This window comes from Orbicella franksi, chromosome 10 (assembly GCF_964199315.1).
Source record: "Orbicella franksi chromosome 10, jaOrbFran1.1, whole genome shotgun sequence".
Taxonomy (NCBI): domain Eukaryota; kingdom Metazoa; phylum Cnidaria; class Anthozoa; order Scleractinia; family Merulinidae; genus Orbicella; species Orbicella franksi.
Window position 1 is genome coordinate 28,469,015 of NC_138154.1, and position 19,647 is coordinate 28,488,661.

At 39.9% G+C, this 19,647-nt stretch overlaps 1 protein-coding gene across 1 annotated transcript in view; it reads right to left on the reverse strand.

The window, feature by feature from the left end:
- Positions 1-3,888: 3,888 nt before the first annotated feature.
- Positions 3,889-19,647, reverse strand: part of LOC145499854 (uncharacterized) — a 31,877-nt gene continuing 16,118 nt past the window's right edge. Inside the window, exons 9-14 of the mRNA XM_081479383.1 lie at positions 15,805-15,895; positions 14,656-14,721; positions 13,701-13,769; positions 11,289-11,612; positions 8,613-8,805; positions 3,889-8,317 (exon numbers count right to left, since the gene is read on the reverse strand). Of these exons, the coding sequence (XP_081335509.1) occupies positions 6,618-8,317; positions 8,613-8,805; positions 11,289-11,612; positions 13,701-13,769; positions 14,656-14,721; positions 15,805-15,895 (2,443 nt within the window). The 3' untranslated portion in view covers positions 3,889-6,617. The remainder of the gene's footprint in view (positions 8,318-8,612; positions 8,806-11,288; positions 11,613-13,700; positions 13,770-14,655; positions 14,722-15,804; positions 15,896-19,647) is intronic.

Sequence of the window (19,647 nt, forward strand, 5' to 3'; positions counted from 1 at the left end):
AACAGGGAAGTATAAGGGCAAGGTATGACACCAACAAGTTGAAAGAAAAGAATGTTTTGGAAACCTTTATGATCACTTTGCAGAATAGATATCAGGCATTGGAAGAGGAGTCACCGGATGGAGAGGAGGACGACGAGATAGAAAAGGAGTTTCATATAATGGAAGAAGCATACACGAAAACAGCAGATGAAGTATTAGGCCGTCCTAGGAAGAAAAGAAAGCCATGGATAACAGAAGAATCATGGGCGCTTATTGACCAAAGAAAAGAGATAAACAAGAAGATTCTAAGTACTCGTTCAGAGAGGATCAAAAAACGACTAAGAACAGAATACAAGGAAAAGAGTAAAGAAGTTATGAAGAGCATAAGGAGTGATAAAAGGAAGTGGATGGATGGCATCGCAAGTGAGGCAGAGGATGCTGCAAGAAAACAAAAAATGAGAAAATTATACGGATTGACGAAAGTGCTATGCAATGAAAGACCTAAGAGCAGCACAGCCATCCTTGATAAGAGCGGTAATCTCGTGAGTGGAAAGAAAGAAATGCAGGCAAGATGGACAGAGCATTTTAGAGAAGTACTGAACAGAGAAGAACCAACAGATCCTATAACAATGGAAGATGAATGTGAGTTCGAGCTAGGCGAATTGATTGAAGAAATCGCGATCACTGAACCAACAATTGGCGAGATAAAAGTAGCAATTGAGCGTTTAAAGAATGGGAAATCTCCAGGCGTCGACTCCATCACGGCTGAATTGTTAAAGGCGCACAAGGAATTCTCGGCAACGAAAGTGCATCAGCTACTGAAGAAAGTATGGAAACATGAAAAGATCCCGGACAAATGGAAAAGAGGGTTGATCATCAAATTGCCAAAGAAGGGAAACCTCAAAGAATGTAAGAACTGGAGGGGAATTACTCTACTTTCAGTAGTCGGCAAAATACTTGGACGGATTGTGATTGATCGAATACAGAATGGAGTTGATATCAGACTGAGGAACGAGCAAGCAGGGTATAGAAAAGGCAGGGGAACAACAGAACAGATTTTCATATTAAGGAACATCATTGAACAAGCAAACGAGTGGCAGGCAAGCTTATATATTAACTTCATAGACTTTGAAAAAGCATTTGATTCCATCCACCGTGAAAGTCTATGGTTAATTATGCGGAAATATGGAATCCCGAACAAGATAGTAAGGATGGTAAAAGTGTTCTATGAAGACTTCAATTGTGCTGTAGAAGATCAGGCAGAAGCATGTGAGTGGTTCAGCATCAAAACAGGCGTCAAGCAAGGATGCAATATGTCTGGATTTCTATTCTTGATAGCTATGGATTGGATTATGAGAAGGACTGTAGGAAAAGGAGAAAACGGAATCAGGTGGAACTTTACATCTAAACTCGATGATTTAGATTTTGCAGATGATGTGGCGCTTTTGTCTTCTACTAAACAGCATATACAGAACAAGACTACTAAAATGAATGAGGAAGCAAGACGGGTCGGGCTGAAAATCAACAAAGGAAAGACAAAGGTGATGAGGATCAACGGGAAGAGTCAGGAGAAGGTTGCAGTAGATGGGCAAGATATCGGCGAAATTGAGGAGTTTAATTATCTGGGGGCTACCATTTGTAAGGAGGGAGGAGGAATGAAAGATCTGAAAAACAGGCTGTCCAAGGCGAGAGGGACATTTGCCAGACTCAAAAGAATATGGAACTCAAGGAACATCATGAAGAGGACCAAGCTTAGACTGTTTAAAACCTTAGTTGTACCGGTGCTACTGTATGGATGTGAGACATGGAAGATGAACATGGGAGATGACCAACGAATAGATGTGTTTCACAACAAATGCCTCAGGAGGATTCTCAAAATAAAATGGCAAGATCACGTTACCACTAGAGAGCTCCTTGAGAAGGCAGAGACGAAGTTCCTTAGTGAAGAGGTTAAGAGGAGAAGATGGAAGATGATAGGGCATGTCTTACGACAAAACAGAAACAGCCATACCAACATAGCCCTATCATGGACACCTGAAGGAAAAAGGAAGAGAGGAAGGCCTAAGACCACCTGGCGAAGAACAGTTGAGAGAGAGAGGAACAGCGCAGGATGGCGTACATGGGATGAGGCAAGAGCTGCTGCAGCCAACAGAGAAAATTGGAGGCATTCTGTGGAGGCCTTATGTGCCACGAGGCACAAAGAAGCTAAGTGAAGTGAAGTGATTTGTATTTTCTGTCAATAGGAGATTTTTTAATTTTTGTGTTGAATTGATTTAACCAAGAGAAAATGATTTAAGCCTTTGAATACCAAATTTTCGCCAAACAATACCGCTTTTAACCGTTTAGTCAGTTTTTTTGGCTGCCACGACGCTAAATAAGCCTAAGTTTTGCTAAGAAAGCTTTTTTTTACCAGAAGGAGAGATTTTTCGAGGATTTCGTACAAAATTGAGCAATATTTCAATTCGGGGCATGCACAGAAGCAAATTTTTTTTGCCATTAACCGTTCTCAATTTTGTTTGTTGCCCCTTTCCTTTCTTTTTTTCTCGGCCCTTTTACTCTGGCTGCCTTTTGCGTTGCATGTTCTTTCTGACTGCCGTGAAAAGTTGGATGTTAATTACGGGCGAAGCCTAGAAATGGACCTTGATCAATCATAGGCGTAGTGGACCATTTTACCACCGCTTTTGCACCAAAACTGATGACGTTTTTCGATTAGCGACGTCAGAATGTCGTCGATATCTAAACCTGACCATTGTACGGAAAGGCCTAGCCTAGTAATACTATCTGCTGACATTTAAATTGATGACGTCACAAGTGGTACAAAGAGCACGACCATTAATTACGCATATATGCGTAATTGGGGCTCGAATGGTTAAGGATCAGAGGAAAAGAAAACAAAATCAGAGGCAATTTTTGTCGTAACGTCATGCTTGACCTCTCGAATAATTGCTTCCTTCACGGGCTCATCTTTCTTGCGTATCCCGTAAACTGCTAGCAGTTCCTTTTTGGATAGTCTTGTTTCCGTCAACTCGAAGAAGTTTAAGTTTATCCCGCAAAACAAGCGATTTTGCGTAGTTATTGGTGGAGCAAGAACGAGTGATGCGGACAAAACGTTGCCCGCCGAAAGGCGAGCCGGCCAGCGAACTGAGCTTATTCGCAGGCTAACAAAACGCTGAACTTCAGTCCAGTGATTACCCCTAAAGATGCTATTGTCAACTAGATCTCGAGGTTATTGACTGGAGTCACACAGAACTGCTTGTTCTAAGGAATAACTCGAATGGATTGGTTTTCCTGGTTTTTCTGGCCTGTAACACACGAAAATTTAACCCCTTGAAGAAGAAAATTATCAAGACAGCAAACTTTAAACCCCACAAAAATAAAAGCCGTCAGGATTTGCAGTCACGTGTTGTACGAGTATCAGGCAAATACCACAAACTTAATATTGCATTGCGCATCCCTACTGTGCATAATTTCACGCGTGATTAGCGCGCGCGCATTAAAAAATGGCGGCTTTTTCTTTACAGTTGGACCTCGCCATAGAGGTAAATCGTCATTTTCTCGCAAACGAGTATGGTGACCTATCATTTTTTTCTGTTGTTTTGAATTGAGTAATAAATTTCTCTGTGTAAAATAAATATGGACCAATTCTCAGTGTAGAACAAAAAGCAATCGTCGGAAACGTGAATTTAGCAAGCAATCGCGACTACAATCGTGACTACAATCGTGGTGCTATTATAAGGATTTTTTATGGGTATAAACAAGGTGCTTTTGCTCCTAAACGAACATGGGGACCCCTCATTTTTATTTCAAAATTTAAGTTCCTGTAATATAAACAATCAATAGGCAAAGTTTCACAAAAATCTCAGTGCAGGTTCTACTTCAGTGAAATGCCCTTAAATTCAGCGCAACTCTTACTCTATCTCCTTTACAATGGTATGCTGGCCCGGTGGTGGGGAGGGGGGAGTATTCTGGAGACCTTCACAATCATTTCTTTCAGGCTTTGACCAGTAACCACACTTGACATGTTGTTGATTATATACTAGGAGTTTAATCTTCTGGACTGTCGATACACCAACTTGAAGCAGTGATTCCTGTCTAAAGTAATACGCGAACAATGCGACGACAGTTTGCTGCCGTCACCAGAAAGTGTTGGTGAATTTTGTCATAAAATATCAAACAGTATGTTTAAAAATATATACACCACAGCATGGAGTGCCGGCGCGCGCGTACAGACTGCAAAAAACATTTCGTTTAAACATACACAATATAAACTTCGGTATTTTACTGTATCTTGATAAAACCCAAGGCCTTTTCCACGAAAGCCTTTGATCCCTTGAGGCAAGCCATCGTTATTAAGATTATAAAATTTGTTATACTTGTTTTAATAGAAATAGCTGACTGCCTGAGGCAGTTAAGGCTCGGTCCTGGATTGAAAGAACGAATGTGTGATCAATTTATTAATTTGGTTTAACGTATCTGCCGGAGAAATTCCTATACTAAAGAAATGTCACGAGACTGTCAAAATTAAAACTGCTGCCTGGCAAGGGCACACTCAACGCTAAGTATTGCCTAGCGATCACAATAAATCGTTCACAAGTAATCAAATGCAGCACGTCCAATAACGTTTACCAAGGCCGATGCATGTGATCGGAAATGATCGGAGAATTCTCGTTAATTTCCGATTACTTTCCACGAACTGTCCCTGTTGTATCCTTTTGGGTGAGGATATTCTACTCTGAAGTCTATTCATGCATTCCTGACATAGTACTGCAAATAAATTTTCCATTTTTCCCACCAAGCAAGAGCTCCAGGAGCTTTTCAGCGCTAAATTAATTCAAATACAATAATCATGAAATGAACTAAAATAATGTTAAAATAAAGCATTTCGTTTGCAGTATATGAAAAGAACTCCTTCATCTCTGGCAAAAACGCAAAACCGCTATGGTTGCTTGAATCCGTTCAGCACAGAAATTTTAAGAGAATTTTTAAGAAAATTAAGTTCGTAGACGATTTTCAAGCTACTCTTCACTTCCAATAGACAGCTGTTTCGTTGAAGACAGACACCTTGATTTGAATGAAGGAGTTCGGTTCATCAATTTGCCATGTTCAAAAGTTGGAGCAAATGGCAATAGCGCGAAAGCTCGCTTAAGTTGCGTTTTAACTGTAATAATTAATTGGCTGATATCACAAGACGTTTTCTCTAGTCCGTAAGAGTTCAAAACATAGCTGTTAAAAACCAAAATACTTAATTAGGTACGAAAATTAATTAAAAATCGCTCTTAAATGTAACTTTACTACGAGCTGCCTAAAAAAAACCCCATATCTTTATGGAAGTCTTTACTTCCGCCATTGGCCCAATCATAATTTGTAATGGGGACTACCAACTATGGCACAATGAAACACAGCGAGGGTGTGTTTCGTGAGTGTAGCCTACAGCTTAAAAACGTTATAACCAGGACCAAGCTAGTTGCTAGTAGCAGTTTAGTTCATCTAACATAATGCTTCCTTCTAATCTTGTTTAAAAACAGATACGTGTCATTTTACTTTTTTACCTCTGTTTTGCTTTCGGTTCAACTCTTAAAACCTAATGGGTGGAAAACACACTCTTAAACTGTCAATCATAGTTTGGTCCAATTATCAGCCTTCTTTGAGTCGTCACGCAACGATTCCTCGACTTTTTTTTGCTTTGCGTGACGACCCGAATTTTCACCACGGAATAGCCGTCTACTGAGTGATCCAAATCACGACTTGACAAGTCTACTGTGAAAAAACCAACGTGTAACAAACAGGATGATAAACATGAAACACTTAAACAAGAAAAAACTCTGCCTCTAGTTATAGGGGGCGTCAAATCAAATTCTAAAATAGCTGCAGCGCGTATGTGAGTACGGAAATGTTGCTCTGGAGAAAACAAAATACGGCTGGAATGAGCACATCACTCTCATTTCTCATGTGTCCAACGCCGTGAGTTCTTGGTTTGAACCATTCTCTATGGCAGCAACTACAGACCAACGGTTAAATTATTAAGCTGCTATCAAACTGACGAATATTTCCGAGAGATTTTAATCACATGCCAAATTCCCCTACAATCAGTATTCAGTGAACTGAACTCATGATTGACGGCTAGCAGCTCGCAAGTTAACCCTTAGTCTCAATTGAAGCGGTGCCAATCAATATGTACTTTGTACTTATGTTGCCATGGTAATGTTGTCTAACAATGCTGTCTTCTTTGCGAGGGACTGCCCTTGAAATACTGAGCGTTCCTTCAAAGTTTCACGTCATTCCTTCCTGTCAGAGAGTTAACGGCATCCTCGCCAGTGATTGCTGTGTATGCGTAGCTTGATATTCGCTGGTAAATGTTTAGCAACTGAAATCTTGATTCATTTAACCGAAAAGTCAACACGGCGATTCAACAAAGCTGCAAATTGTCATTTCCGCTTTCAAATGTCGCTATTTGTCACACAATAACTGTTCTAGTACTCTGAGCACTTGGTTATTCGATCTCCTGTCTGAAACATCTTTCAGGTTCACGAAAGTACTGTTGATATTGTTACTTCATCCATTGCTTCACGTATTAAATCAACACCTCCACGCTTCTAAAATGACCGTGTAAAGAGCATTAAGCCAAAGCAAGCCTTGGACTAAAGACCTGAGTCCCTATTAGGCGGGTACACCGGTAGAGAGGCCCTTCCCAGGTACATGTTAGGCGTCAGTTGAGAGTTGTAGAATGCTCCAGGATGCTGCATAGGACTAGGATATTGGTACTGTGGCTGTCCAAACATTGGATACTTATTTGAAGGGAAATATAGACCGCTGTATTGTGGCATTGGCTGCTCAGATAACTGTGATGGTGGAATGCTACTTTTGTCTAAAGGTGGCTGGCTTGGTGCGGTGAGGCTTTCCACTGAAAACGATTTTGGTCCTTGGATGGAAGCTGATGTTGCATATGGACTGTGAGGATTATGAGCAGTGGCTTGACCGACTGGGCGCATAAATGGACTCTTGTTTGGCGGCGGCGCATTGCCGTAATGAGATGCAATGGACGGCGTGTGGTCAGCGGGTGAGTGTAAAGGACTGTCGTGATTACCAGCCGCTCCAAATGCAGGCGACTTGTTCTCCTCAGGTCTCCGCGGCGGACCATCTAAAGGTGACTGGACTTGATTATAATTACCCATCACTGACGAAAATGGATTCTGTATTCCGTGTGAGAGTGTTTTGGTAGAAAGTTCTATAAAGCCTGGCCGAGATTGAGAATTTAACGGCCTTTCATCACCTGACACTACAGAAGGCTGTTGCTGTTGTGCTTGGACAGGATAATTAGCCAAGCTCGGACCGCTCATGCTACCCTGAGGATGGGAAGGTGAGAATGGCGGCTTACTTGGTTCGTTAGGTGACGGGCCTGGAAATCTTGGTGTCTGTGGCGTTAATGGGGTGTGCGGAGTGTGCGGTGATCCTGTACTTGTTGGAGATGGTACTGGGCTGTTACGTGCGTGTCTGGAGTCTGGTGGTCTGCCTCCTGGGTAAGGAGGCGGTGGTGAGCGAACCCCGGCTCCTATTGGATCTGACGAAGGAGAATTGGAATTTCCTTGCGACTGAAGTCCTCCAAGATGCCTGGGCCTCTGGAAATACCCTTGCTGTTGCTGATTCGGTTGCTGGCTGAAAGCGGGAAAGTGGGACTGCTGCACTTGCCCGCGAATGTCCGGTTGGCGTCTCTCCATATAAGCTCCTTGATGCTGTGGCGTTCCACTCGCCCCAGTCCGAGGATAACCAGCGTAGGAGGGAGACTGTTCTCCTACCCCTCCTTGCTGGTTATACCCACTTCTGGAGTACATTCCATTCATTCCTGCCCCAGATCCTTGACTGTTCCCACCGTGTGAGTTTCCAAACAACAACTGATGAATATCTTCCATAGCCTGTGACTGAGTCTGCATACGCTGCCTGTCCTTGTACAGCGGCTGTTGTGCCTGCTGCTGCATGTGGTCCCAGTGTGGCGTACTGTAACCTGACCTGGCATTTGATTGGCTACCCGGCACTCCTGAATAACCTGACATGACGGGAGCACCAGACCCCCTCATGGAGTACTGCTGCGGATAGAATGGTTTTTGTTTGCCAAACATGTTCACTGAGTTCGTTTGTTCGAGTTTAAGAAATGGCGAGCTTGATGGCTGCGCTCTGTGAAATGCAGTGATGCTCTCTACTCGGCCCATTTGCATAGCCTCTGCTGCTCTGTTTGCAAGGCTGGTTGAAAACACGTAAATTCTGTTCGGAGGCTCAGGCATTTCCACTGGCTTTGGAACTTTTAATTTCTTGCGGCGTCTGGGCCCATCTGAGCCATCAGAATCTATGAATTGAGAAAAAGTCAACGACTTCAATAAAGGCAATGTGTCAACTGTGTGATAGCCATAATCATGCCAATTCTTCCTTTGTGAGTGAATTGCAGTGTTCAAAATCTTTGAGGTAAACAAATCAATGGGTTAAGTGTGTGTTTAGCGCGAGAACTGTGTCAGTAGATTTACAATGTTACTAGCACAGTGGATTACAACATGAATACTCTGTACCACATGTAACAAGATAAACGAAACTCGACCAAAGTTCAGCTTCACGATAAAACAAATGAATCAAGTGCAACTTTTTACCTAAATCCCTTTCATTGTCCTCCTCTGACTCGGACCCAAGCCCCTCCTCCTCCCACCATTCTTTTTTCTTGCTCATTTGTTCCCGCATAATAACACAGCGTCGCTTGGCCCTGCTGTCAACACCAGCAACGCTTATTAATGATTCTTGCTTCTGAATTTCTTCATCTACCCGCCGCTCTAGTTCCTTACGTTCCTAGATAAGAAAAATAAAACGTAAAATATATTGTAGTTTATTCGCTTTACAGTGGAACATTGTTTAGCGTCGTTCCTTTCATAGTCGCGCGCACAGGAAGATTTTCCTGGAAGTTTTCCCGTAACCGTTATACACACGGCATACACTCTATTTCAATTGAATTTAAATATCAATACAAACGTAAAACTGATCCGCTGGTTCCGTACGAAATACTGGTCAATGGTCTATCGAATTGTAAAATCTCCTACTTGATTGAAAGTTTTAAACTAGAAAAGTCATTGAAAAGTGGTAAGATATTAATTGGCTACAAGTGAATATATGAAAGATCATATATTTGAACTGCGGAGAAAGATTGGCTTGATGCAACAGTATCGCAGAGGTCATGGGTTCGAATCCCGTTCAAGCCTGAATTTTTTTTCACAACTGCTTAAGTTGTGTGTATAACTGCGATGATCAATGACGTCTTCATATCTTTCTCCGCAGTTTAAATATATGATCTTTCACATACTCACTTGTACTCTTCACCATCTACGGGTATATTACGAACTCACAAAGTTACCCCCTCCCGGTTGAACTGATTGGCACAGTCATATCATAAATGTTTATTAAAGTGCCACTGAAACGAAATTTTTGTATGTGAGATTTTTGCTTAGTAATAAAGTTTCAACCTTACTTGGAAACACTGCAAACTTTTTTTTCGCATGCGGTAAGCGAAAACTGCTTTTTCAGCCGTTCGAAGTTGGCTGGTTAAGCCCAAAATTGGCGGCCATTTTGGCGCGGCCAAAACAGCCTAGTGACGTCACTGGTTGTATTACTCTCATGCTGCGCTGAAAATTTAGAGTGATTATGGGAGAAGAGATTACTGTTCGAAGCCCCCCAAAAAACATCTTAAGGACATCTCAGAGCTGTAAAGCAGATAATCACAGTAGCCTTAGACATGAAGAGGTCGAGAGTCGATCCTGGGGCTTTCCAGTCTATTTAATTGGATATTTGCAGGATATTTTATGTAAGCAAGCAAACGAGTGGGAGTTCTTAGATCGCAAAATGATCGGGACTCTTGGTGAAATGCCAGCACTCAATTAAACAATATCTACACTCATAAAGTAAAAAAGACATGAAAACAAGAGAAAGCGGCTTTTGAAAATATTATCCGGACTGCTGCTGCACGAATCGCAGCAACAACGCTTCGAATTTTCGAGTTGCTTCGCTTCGAGGAAACCGGACGCTTTGTGAGTTTCACGGCGGACGAGATTGTGACACAGTGACCTTTAGTCTAGTTGTATCTGCTACATCCTGCAAGTTATCACAACAGCGACAATTTAAGAAACCCTCTTCTTTTATATGAGGGAGCGAATTTAAACTATAAAGGTAAACTAAGCTGCCATGACCCGACAGGTATGTTTTCAGGAAACCAGAGAAAGCGTGACAATGTCGGCGGCGAAAGGTCATATATGCAAATTAGTTCAAATTCTGTTTAATGAACCTTCGAAAGGAGTGTAAACTAGTGACGTTTTAACGAATTGTTTTGAACTTGGATATCATTAAATGACGATCATAGACATAAGTATGTGCTAAAGAACTCAAAGTAATCCATCGGCCGTGAAATATTGCAATTGGGAGATACGTGTAAAAGAGAGGCGAAATTCCCGCTTTGCTTACACTGATACGTATGCGGCGATAAAGCAAACCCTGCTGCGGATCACAATTTTCAAAGATACATTTTGTCTACCACAAGAACTCTCACTTATTAGTATCATAAAAAGATGCCCTCAGTGTGCAAAAAAGTACTCGACTCAAAGCTTGTGGACCGTTAATAACTTCGTGATTGTGCGGATGGCTGATGCGCTTGCGGCTTTTAATGCAGTAAAGTTGCCGAGGATATATTCGAACCTTGTTAATAGACCTTAGATCAACGTGAGAATCCAAATTTCAGAACCAGGCTGAAAACAGACGACGAAATATCGTGTTTAGGCTTCAGGACGCGATATAAAAGTTGCCACACTCGTCTTCGAAATCTCCAATCGAGTACTCAAGATGTTCGAAAAGTATACTGAGCTGTTATAATCTGTAGCATTTATTCTGGTGAATCTACACTCTCTGGGGCCCTCCAACGTTTATGATGTGTATTTCTTGTCAAGGCTGGACAGAAATTACAAGGTAGAAAACTAGTAGGTATCGACAATATGAAGAATAAACTTGAATAACTCAAGTGAAAACAAGAGAGAATCTATAGCGCTTCTTGCGTGAATACAACCAGTGACGTCACAAGGTCCTTAAACTCGGTTCCAGAGCCCGGACACAGTTTTGCTCCAAAAAGTCGATTTCAACATCTAAAAAAAGCACTTTCTGTTGGGATATGGCAGAAATAAAGTTCACCATTACTTTCAGCACGTTTGAAACTATAGATTGGGATAAAAAAAAAAGAGTACGAAAATTTCGTTTCAGTGGCACTTTAAGTGTATCACAGCCTCTCTGGTATCTACCTCGAGATCCTTTTCCATTCTCTCCTGTTCATGTTCACTTCTTTTCCTTCTTCTCTCAGTTCGTTCTGCAGGTTTAAACTGTTGTTCCATGACCCCTTCTCTGTTCACTGCTGGTCGGCCTCGTTTTCTTTGTCCTCCTTGTGCAGGTGATGGACGGTGTCTCTTCTTCCTTGGCTCAGGAGATTCTGGCTCGTCCAGCTCAAACTCTTCCTCTGGCTCTGAGATGTCCTCCTCTTCTTCTTCTTCTTGATCCTCTTCCACGGTATCGTCGTCTTCTTCTTCCTGTGCACTGTGCTTGTCGTCTGCTTCTTCTGGCTTGTTACCCTACCAACAATAGTTTAACTCTAAGCCGATTAAAATATTGGAGGGTAGGTACCTTAAGGTAGCAGAAGAGGAGGGCAGCAATCTCCTCTACAGCAAGGTCACCATGGCAGCCCAGACACAGACCACCTCCATGGACTGCTCAACACACTGAGAAAAGACAAATAAACCTACCCAAACACTAACCAGAGGAAGGGAGGGACAGAGGGAAAACCAAACAAGCAAGTAAGCAAGACACTGCATAGCATCGCACCTGGAACTCCTCCCGAAATCCCTCAAATATCAGATAAACCACTGTCCAGCACTGGCTTCAGTTTAACTTTGCCAAAATTCCATTTAGCACTCCCCTTCCCCCTCCACGAACAAATTTATAGGGCGGTGACTCTGATTGTGTTGCAGTTTATTGGTTTAAGGTGGGTCGTACCAGTTTTCAGGTTTTTGACGGCTCATAACTTTGTAAGAATAGAACAAAAAGGCAGAGCAGGGCCACTGTAATATTTTGTAGGTTTGGATTATATAATTTATACTTGACCCAAAACAGCTGTTATTTTGTAGTCCGCAGTTACCATGGCAACATTCCAAATGGATTTTCCAGACCTGATTTTTCGCTTATGTCACTCATAACTAAAATATTAACCCGATGACCCCGAGTTTTTTCTAATCAATAGCTTTTGGCATCTGAAAATGAAAATGCACAACACCTTTAAAACAATTTTACGGAGTTGGAAAAACGACAATTTGAACAAAGTGCAAATTTCCTTCCGTAGAATTATTTTTATTTTTTTTTTCTGACGCTTCCTCTCAATAATAGTATTATATTAAAACAATAAAAAGAAGGGGTCACCGGGCTTGTTTTCATGTAAAAGCCTTCGCGAGTTCCGTTATTCCCACGCGCGTAGACACACATTCAAAAATCCAGACTTTACAAGATCAGCAGTTGTTTATGAGCTGTTTTGACTACCGCTGACTGCTTCGTGTGCCCGCGCGGGCGAGCGGGCTCCGAACATGCGTTTTGTTTTGTTTGCTGTCGTTTGCTGCTAAAACATCATTTACAGTTGTAGCTGTCGTTAAAGACAACCTCCTGGGCTTACTCTGTAGGATTTTTACACAAATTTTGGGTAGATTTGCTATGTTTTACGAGTCCTTTATAGATCGTTTTCACTGTCACGCAATAAAAAAATAAATCGAAAACCATCCGTTGGAAAAATCTATGAAATTATGATGTTATAGAAGATAACTAAATAAGACACTTCTCCAAGTTTTAGGCCTGTGCGTTTCCCCAATCTTCAGATATTCGTCGAAATGTTTCGCAGATATTTACAGAGCCCAGTATGAAAACGCCATGTTGGTGTACCTCCGTGGTACACCAATATGGCGGCCGGAAAATAGTGTAAACATCTGGAACTTCCTTTGGCTATCTAGGCGACTGATTATCAGTGCTGATCAAACAAGCATTTACAGAAGCACTTTTCCTAATGCTCTAACTTCTAAAAAGGCTCAAAATCATGAGATAAGTATATATTTTTCGACGAACTCGATCGTAGCCTTGTGTCACGCACCTCCATAACCCTGAAATTCAAAATGCTCTGGATTCCAAACGAAGCAAAGTAAAGCCTACTTTATATGCAAATTTCGTCTCCAACAGTACAAAAGTGACCTTGCGCGAAAAAAGCCGCGCGCCGCCATATTTGTTTTGGTCTTTCGGGTTTCAAGTCTCGCGCCTCTATCGCGCGTGTTTCTCACGCGCGACGCACGATGGTGATCTACTCCCCGCGCGAGAAAACTGGTACCAGCCACCTCAAGGTATAGTGTGGCCGAGTGGTTAGCGTACCGGACTTGAAATCCGGAGGTCACGGGTTAAGCTGGAGTTGTTTCTCGGTAGACCCTAGTTCAACTCCTCTGCCACGTTTGTAAATAGCCAACCGGTCTGCCTCCTGCCAGTTAGGATTTTTAACCATGTTATGTTCACTTGCATTATTTGTTTCATCATTTGATTCCATTGGCCCTGAAAAGGCCCATTGGGGGAGTGGTCAATCAAGATATTTACATTTACTTGGTTAGTAGAATCAGGCTCACTAATCGTTTGTTTACCTTTGTCTTGACTTTTTCTTCCTCCTTTCTCATTGCTTCATGTTTATCTGTTTTGTGTCTTGAAGTTGCCTGTAACATACAAAACATGATTAATGTTAGCAATATTCAACCAATCACAACATCACGTACAAACTATTCTCAAACAATGTTTTCCACAAACTATCCTTGTATCATTTTAAAATACAAATGGGATTACTATGGTATTTATTCTTCATTTTCACTCCTATCAAACACAACAGCACAAAAGACCAGTCAAATAGTTCCACAGTAGTATGATATGGAGTGTAGTGCAACAAATATCAGCCACACTTGTACTTCTGTTTCTCTTCCTCTATAGCGGCCCGTGTGCACATGTGTTCTATTTCCCTTGCTTAGCACAAAGTGAAGGAAATAGCAGAGGTCTGTACTCCAGCTACTCCTCTAACAAAAACTCATATTTTTTTAGTTGTGTACCCATTCATTTTTCTCAGAGTCACAGTCAAGGCTCAATTTACACTAACAATTATTGGAATTACTTACAAAAGCACAGTACAATATTATTATGTACATGAACGCTTTTTTCCTAAAGGAGGTCCATAAACACTCAAACCTGATGAACATGTTTCTAGGATGTTTATTGTATTTTGCCAAATTAGAGGTTAGATTTTTCCAGAATTATTTAATAGGCAGCAGGGGAAATGTTTAAGTATCATTCCATTAAATATGGCCTTTTGCACACATTTCGAGCCAATTTATAGGAAGTAAGAGCCTTGCTTCATTGAAAGAAAGTTTGAACAAATTACGAAAAACCCAAGAGCCTCAAAATACACTACTTTGTGACCTCCAGTGATAAAAATGCGACAGATTATGGTTTCAAAAACATCCCCGAAATAATTGAAGCACGTTTTACTGTAAACAAGACTTGAAGACCCCTGGAAGCCGTAAGCAGTGTGAATTAGCATATCTACATGCATACCTTCTGATGTGCCTTTGAGGATCTTTCCTTCTTTAAGGTCTCCAATTCCTTTTCTTTCTCATCTTCCTACAGTAGGTGCATATAATTCAAAATGACTTAAACACCGGAGTTTCTTTAGCATGAAAAGGTACTAGTGAATTACCCCTTGGCATTTATTCACCAGTACCCTTCATGGAGAGAAAGACTTTTCGTGTTTACCGTACCCAAATTTGCAATTAGCCAATCAGAAGCTGTGTCTATTGTCCTGATATTCTAAAATATCAAGTCACTGGCCTGATATGGCCAGTAACACTTGTAATAAACACTTTTGTAAATCTTTGTCTAAGTTGTTGGATAGTAAGCTTATTCCATATTAATGGTATAATATAAATATAGATGTGGCCCGCCTTAATTAGCCTAGACTACATGTGGGTTCATCTGTTATTATATTTAAGTTTCTTACTTAATTATTTTTAATAATAAAGTGTAGATGTAAGACAACTAATTAACCTGAAATTCATGGCTGTAAATTACTGAAAAAGGAATAAAATTTTGTTGTTGTTGTTGTTATGGCTGCAATAACATGCTCATTTGGCCGAATTTGGGTCATGGTAAATACCTAATCGCACCTTTTCGGTGTGCTTCAGCAGCATATCTGGCTCACTTGGTTTCGTCATGGGTATTATTTTGTCTGGACTACATCTCACCAAAATACAAACCATGGCTCAACCAAACACACCTGATAGGCTGCTGAAGCGTAACATGAAGGAATGATTAGGTATAAAAATATCTACACAGAACTTGAACCCAGACCACTCTATCTTGAGTCTAACACAACTACCACAAGACAACAAATCATTTGACTTTTTAAAAGTTTGTAAATGTAACTAGAAGCTAGACAGATTGAGCCTAACGTGAAAAGTTAAAACATCAAGAACTTTGGAGTGACAGCAGCAATTTGTTACTGTGAACTTGTAAGGGAGATATATGTGTAAATAGCTTCATGTATATTCACATTAATAAAACAAAAAAAAATATCTAAATTTGAAAGAAAGAAGTTAAATTGAGGTTATCCCTTTGTAAAAGAAACTCCCCTAAAAAAAGTTAATGCTATAGAAAAACATTTTAGAAAATGTGGTAGTAAATCTATATTCCATGGCAATGACGTACCTTTACTGTTGGCATTACAGCTGGATAGAGCTCATTCTTCAGGTATTTATACAGCTTCTTCTCATTACTGTTAGTAGACTTCTGAAAATAACTGTCAACAAATAACACACATCAAATGAATACAACTGCAAATAACAAACAAACAAATATGCATCAAACAACACAACCGCAATAAACAAAAGTGGATATCCATCAGTACAACTACAAAAAAACAAATGAAAACATCCATCAATAAAACTGCAATAATGAGTCAAGTTAGCACATCAGACAGAAAACAGCTTGAAGAAAACTGCAACATTTTGATCATGCTGGTAATAACTAACAGACGCAGGACTTTGTCATACATGAAAATTTAATTGTCTAGGGGCTTGTTTAGAAGGAAATATGATGACTCTTCTAGAAACCTTCCAGAGGGGCCATGCAAGCAGAAGCAGGTTGAGATCCTTCGAAAACCCTTACTACTTAGCATAACCTGGACAATGGCAAAGTATTGTGAAATACTGAAAGTAGCCCACTGCCTGCAATTAATCGAGGTATATTTCTAATATAGATGTAAACAAACATACAAGTGTCATTTTGAGCAATTGAATAAGTAATAGATCGAGGAGAACTAAGAAAACAGAAGACTTTGCTCTGTAATATACAGTAATTTGCCCTCTGAGCATCCCAAAATGGTTACTTAAAAACATAGGCACGCAAGGCATGCAAGAGTTATTTTTTCGGGTGAAGTCTTGGAGATAGGAGCATTCATGGAGCTGTTTACAGTAATGATTTGGTAATTTGACAATTTTTTTTGGTTGCGATGTACAGCAAGAAAGAAACTGGGAATTTATGATGTACATGCGATGTTACATCGGTCATGGTAAGATAGCTAAATAGTAAGCCATAAAGTGTTTGACTGAACAAACTACAGTAATCTGACATGTCTCCAGATTAATGAAGATACCATCTTATTTTCTAACTGGCAATTTGATTCTTTCTTTGATACAACCCGCACTGTGATTGGTGTGACACGCGGACATGCATAACTCCCTCACTCACCAATCACATAGCCCTTCCAACCCTCAAGAAGAATGTTTGCTCAAAAATACTCAAGTTAATTAAGAGACTTTTTTGTATTTTATACGAGTCATAAGTTTACCCTTTTTACACAACACAACTTCACCGAAAATAGAAAGAAAGAGAAAAAAAACCCCTCTGACACGTTGAAAGTCTGATTTAATTAAATTGCCTTTTAACCTGGTGCCACGCAGTCTTCAAAGAACATTTCAACAGTTTTCATACTTTTTACCTTTAAAAATATTGGACTGAAATGAATGTCATCAAATAGGACTATTAAACTGCTACTGCAGAGACGTAAAAACCATCCAGAAATGAAAGCTTCTTTTTTGTTTAATATCCTGGAAATAATAGCCGATAACTTGTCAGCTAAAATTGAATTTACTCCCATATAAAAAACAAAAGTGTTAAGTTACCATTTGTTACTAAAGATAGCAAACATCTCGTGGGAAAGAGTGGTGACGATTCGTCAGCTCTAATTGAATTTACTCCCTTGTGAAAAACAAGAGTGTCAAATTACACTTTGTAACTAAAAAATAAAAATATTGTTATAGTTGCACGCAACAAGAACAAAACAATTGTTAACCGCACTTACTATTGTAAACGTTAGAACTGTTTCAAATCTAAATAGTGTCGTCTCCTCTCAAACATGTCCTAAGAACTAGAAGCAACAATTTGTGACCTCTAATTGAATTTACTCCTTGTGAAACACAAAAGTATCAAGTTACCTTTGTAACTAAAAATGAAAATATCCCGTTCCATTTGCATACTACTAACTCACAAACTGTTTCAAACCTCAAGGCTCATCTCGTTCATAACTAAAATCCTCAGCCTAACCCACAGAAAATGTCGAAGTAAACCCAACATATGAATACTTCCTCCTCTTTTATAGAAGAATAAATATGGCTGTTCTAAACTCTATTGGGATCAAATCTTCTCACATACCATTTACCTGTACAACAAGAAATTTGATTGGCTGTTTATAGTAGATCCAATCTGATTGGTGTGACATACAAACATACTCTCACTCACTCACTCACTCATCCATTGACCTGTCCATAACATACCCGATGTGCCGACTAAGAGGTATTTTTTTTACAAAAAAATAACTCAACACTAGAATTCAAAATGGCTGCTGCACCGCAAAAAAGGTCCGATATGGGCAAAATTAGCATTACTGTAACTACCACTTATTAATCCAGAGTACACTTCCTACAAGAAGGTGGATTAAATAATTTCATTTTTATTATTATACAGACGTTAACTATTATTGGAGGGAATTTCTGTGACTCAAAAATGTTTGCCATAGACTTATACTTTGAAAGAGATGTTGTTGTGAGGAAAATTTAAGGTGAGTACCAAAAAAAAAAAAATTTGCAAAAACAATCTAAACATGGACATAATAATAGAAAATGCACAAAAGTTCTGCAGCTGTGTTAATTTAACAGAATTCAGTCATTGCGCTCAGAGCTGGATCTGTACTTGAACAAGATCCATATTTATGTTGGTTTTGTATTTAGTGTCCTTAACCCTAGAGCAAATACACAATAACCCTGGCTGGGCCTGAATCTAGATGTTCTAATGAATCAATATTAATCTGCAACTGTGTCGCCCACCCTAAATCTAACCCAGTGATAAGTCCCCCAAATTAACCCTCAAACCCCTAAAGGGAACCTCGGCTTAAAAATAGTTTTGTTGTCAAATAATACTTTATGCCTATCTTTAACAATTCCAGTGGTTTTGAATCAACATTTCATTACATGATTCGAATGCAAAGCGTTCAATTTTGACCAAAAGTCTCCTGCACGCCGCCATGTTTTCTTCCGAAATGTTTCATGGGAGTTAGTGATGTCACTGCGTTGTCGAAGACTTCCAATATGGCGTCTGCTGAGGATATTTTCAGTGCCTCCGAACCAGAGTTCGACGAGGGAGAAAAAAACAGCAGTGATCCAAGTTAAGATGAAAATTCAGGTGGCAGTGACGAGGAAGTTTTCGGACGTCTATTGAACCTGGAGTGGTGCAAATGTTCGAACTGCGCCACAACAACATTGAGCCACCCCAGAGAATGTTTGTGTTGTCAAGAGGTTACTAAGGCATCAGCACTAGCTGACTTTAACAGCGAACCAGTTACCTGTATTAATTACACAACACAATGATATTAGGGCAGTTTGTTTAAATACAGCAGTGCTTAAGACAAGCCTTATCCACATAAAACATTTGATGCAAGGCATGGATTTGTCTGCTACTGAACTTCCAAATGAGTACGTATATATTTAATTTAAGCTCCCATGTGATTCATTAAGAGTATGTATATATATTATCATGAAGTGTACCAATTATTTATGATCCGGGCTACTGTGTCCCATTTCACTTTTATGGTAAGCATAAGCATGGACATAAATGATCACAGTAATAATGCAAAAATTCTTTAGTTGTTTGTAATTTATGTTGTTTGGCATGGCCTTCCATTATTTTCACGAAAATTTCAACACGAATCTTTCATTCAATTTCTAATCGATGTTAATATTGCCCTTACTGTATAATTTGACAAACAGGTTTCCTAGGGTAAAATTCCCCCCTTAGATATGAAATACTGTGAAAATGAAATGATGATAATGACCGGAACTCAAGAACTAAAGTGACTTGTGTCTTAAAAACGACAACAAATATCAACTATTAGATCAACTATTTAACTATTTTAAATAAAAATTGAAATATCCAAATGATTAAATTATGGCATAGCTTGAACATCAGTATATTTGCTTAAAAGTTTCAATTACACCT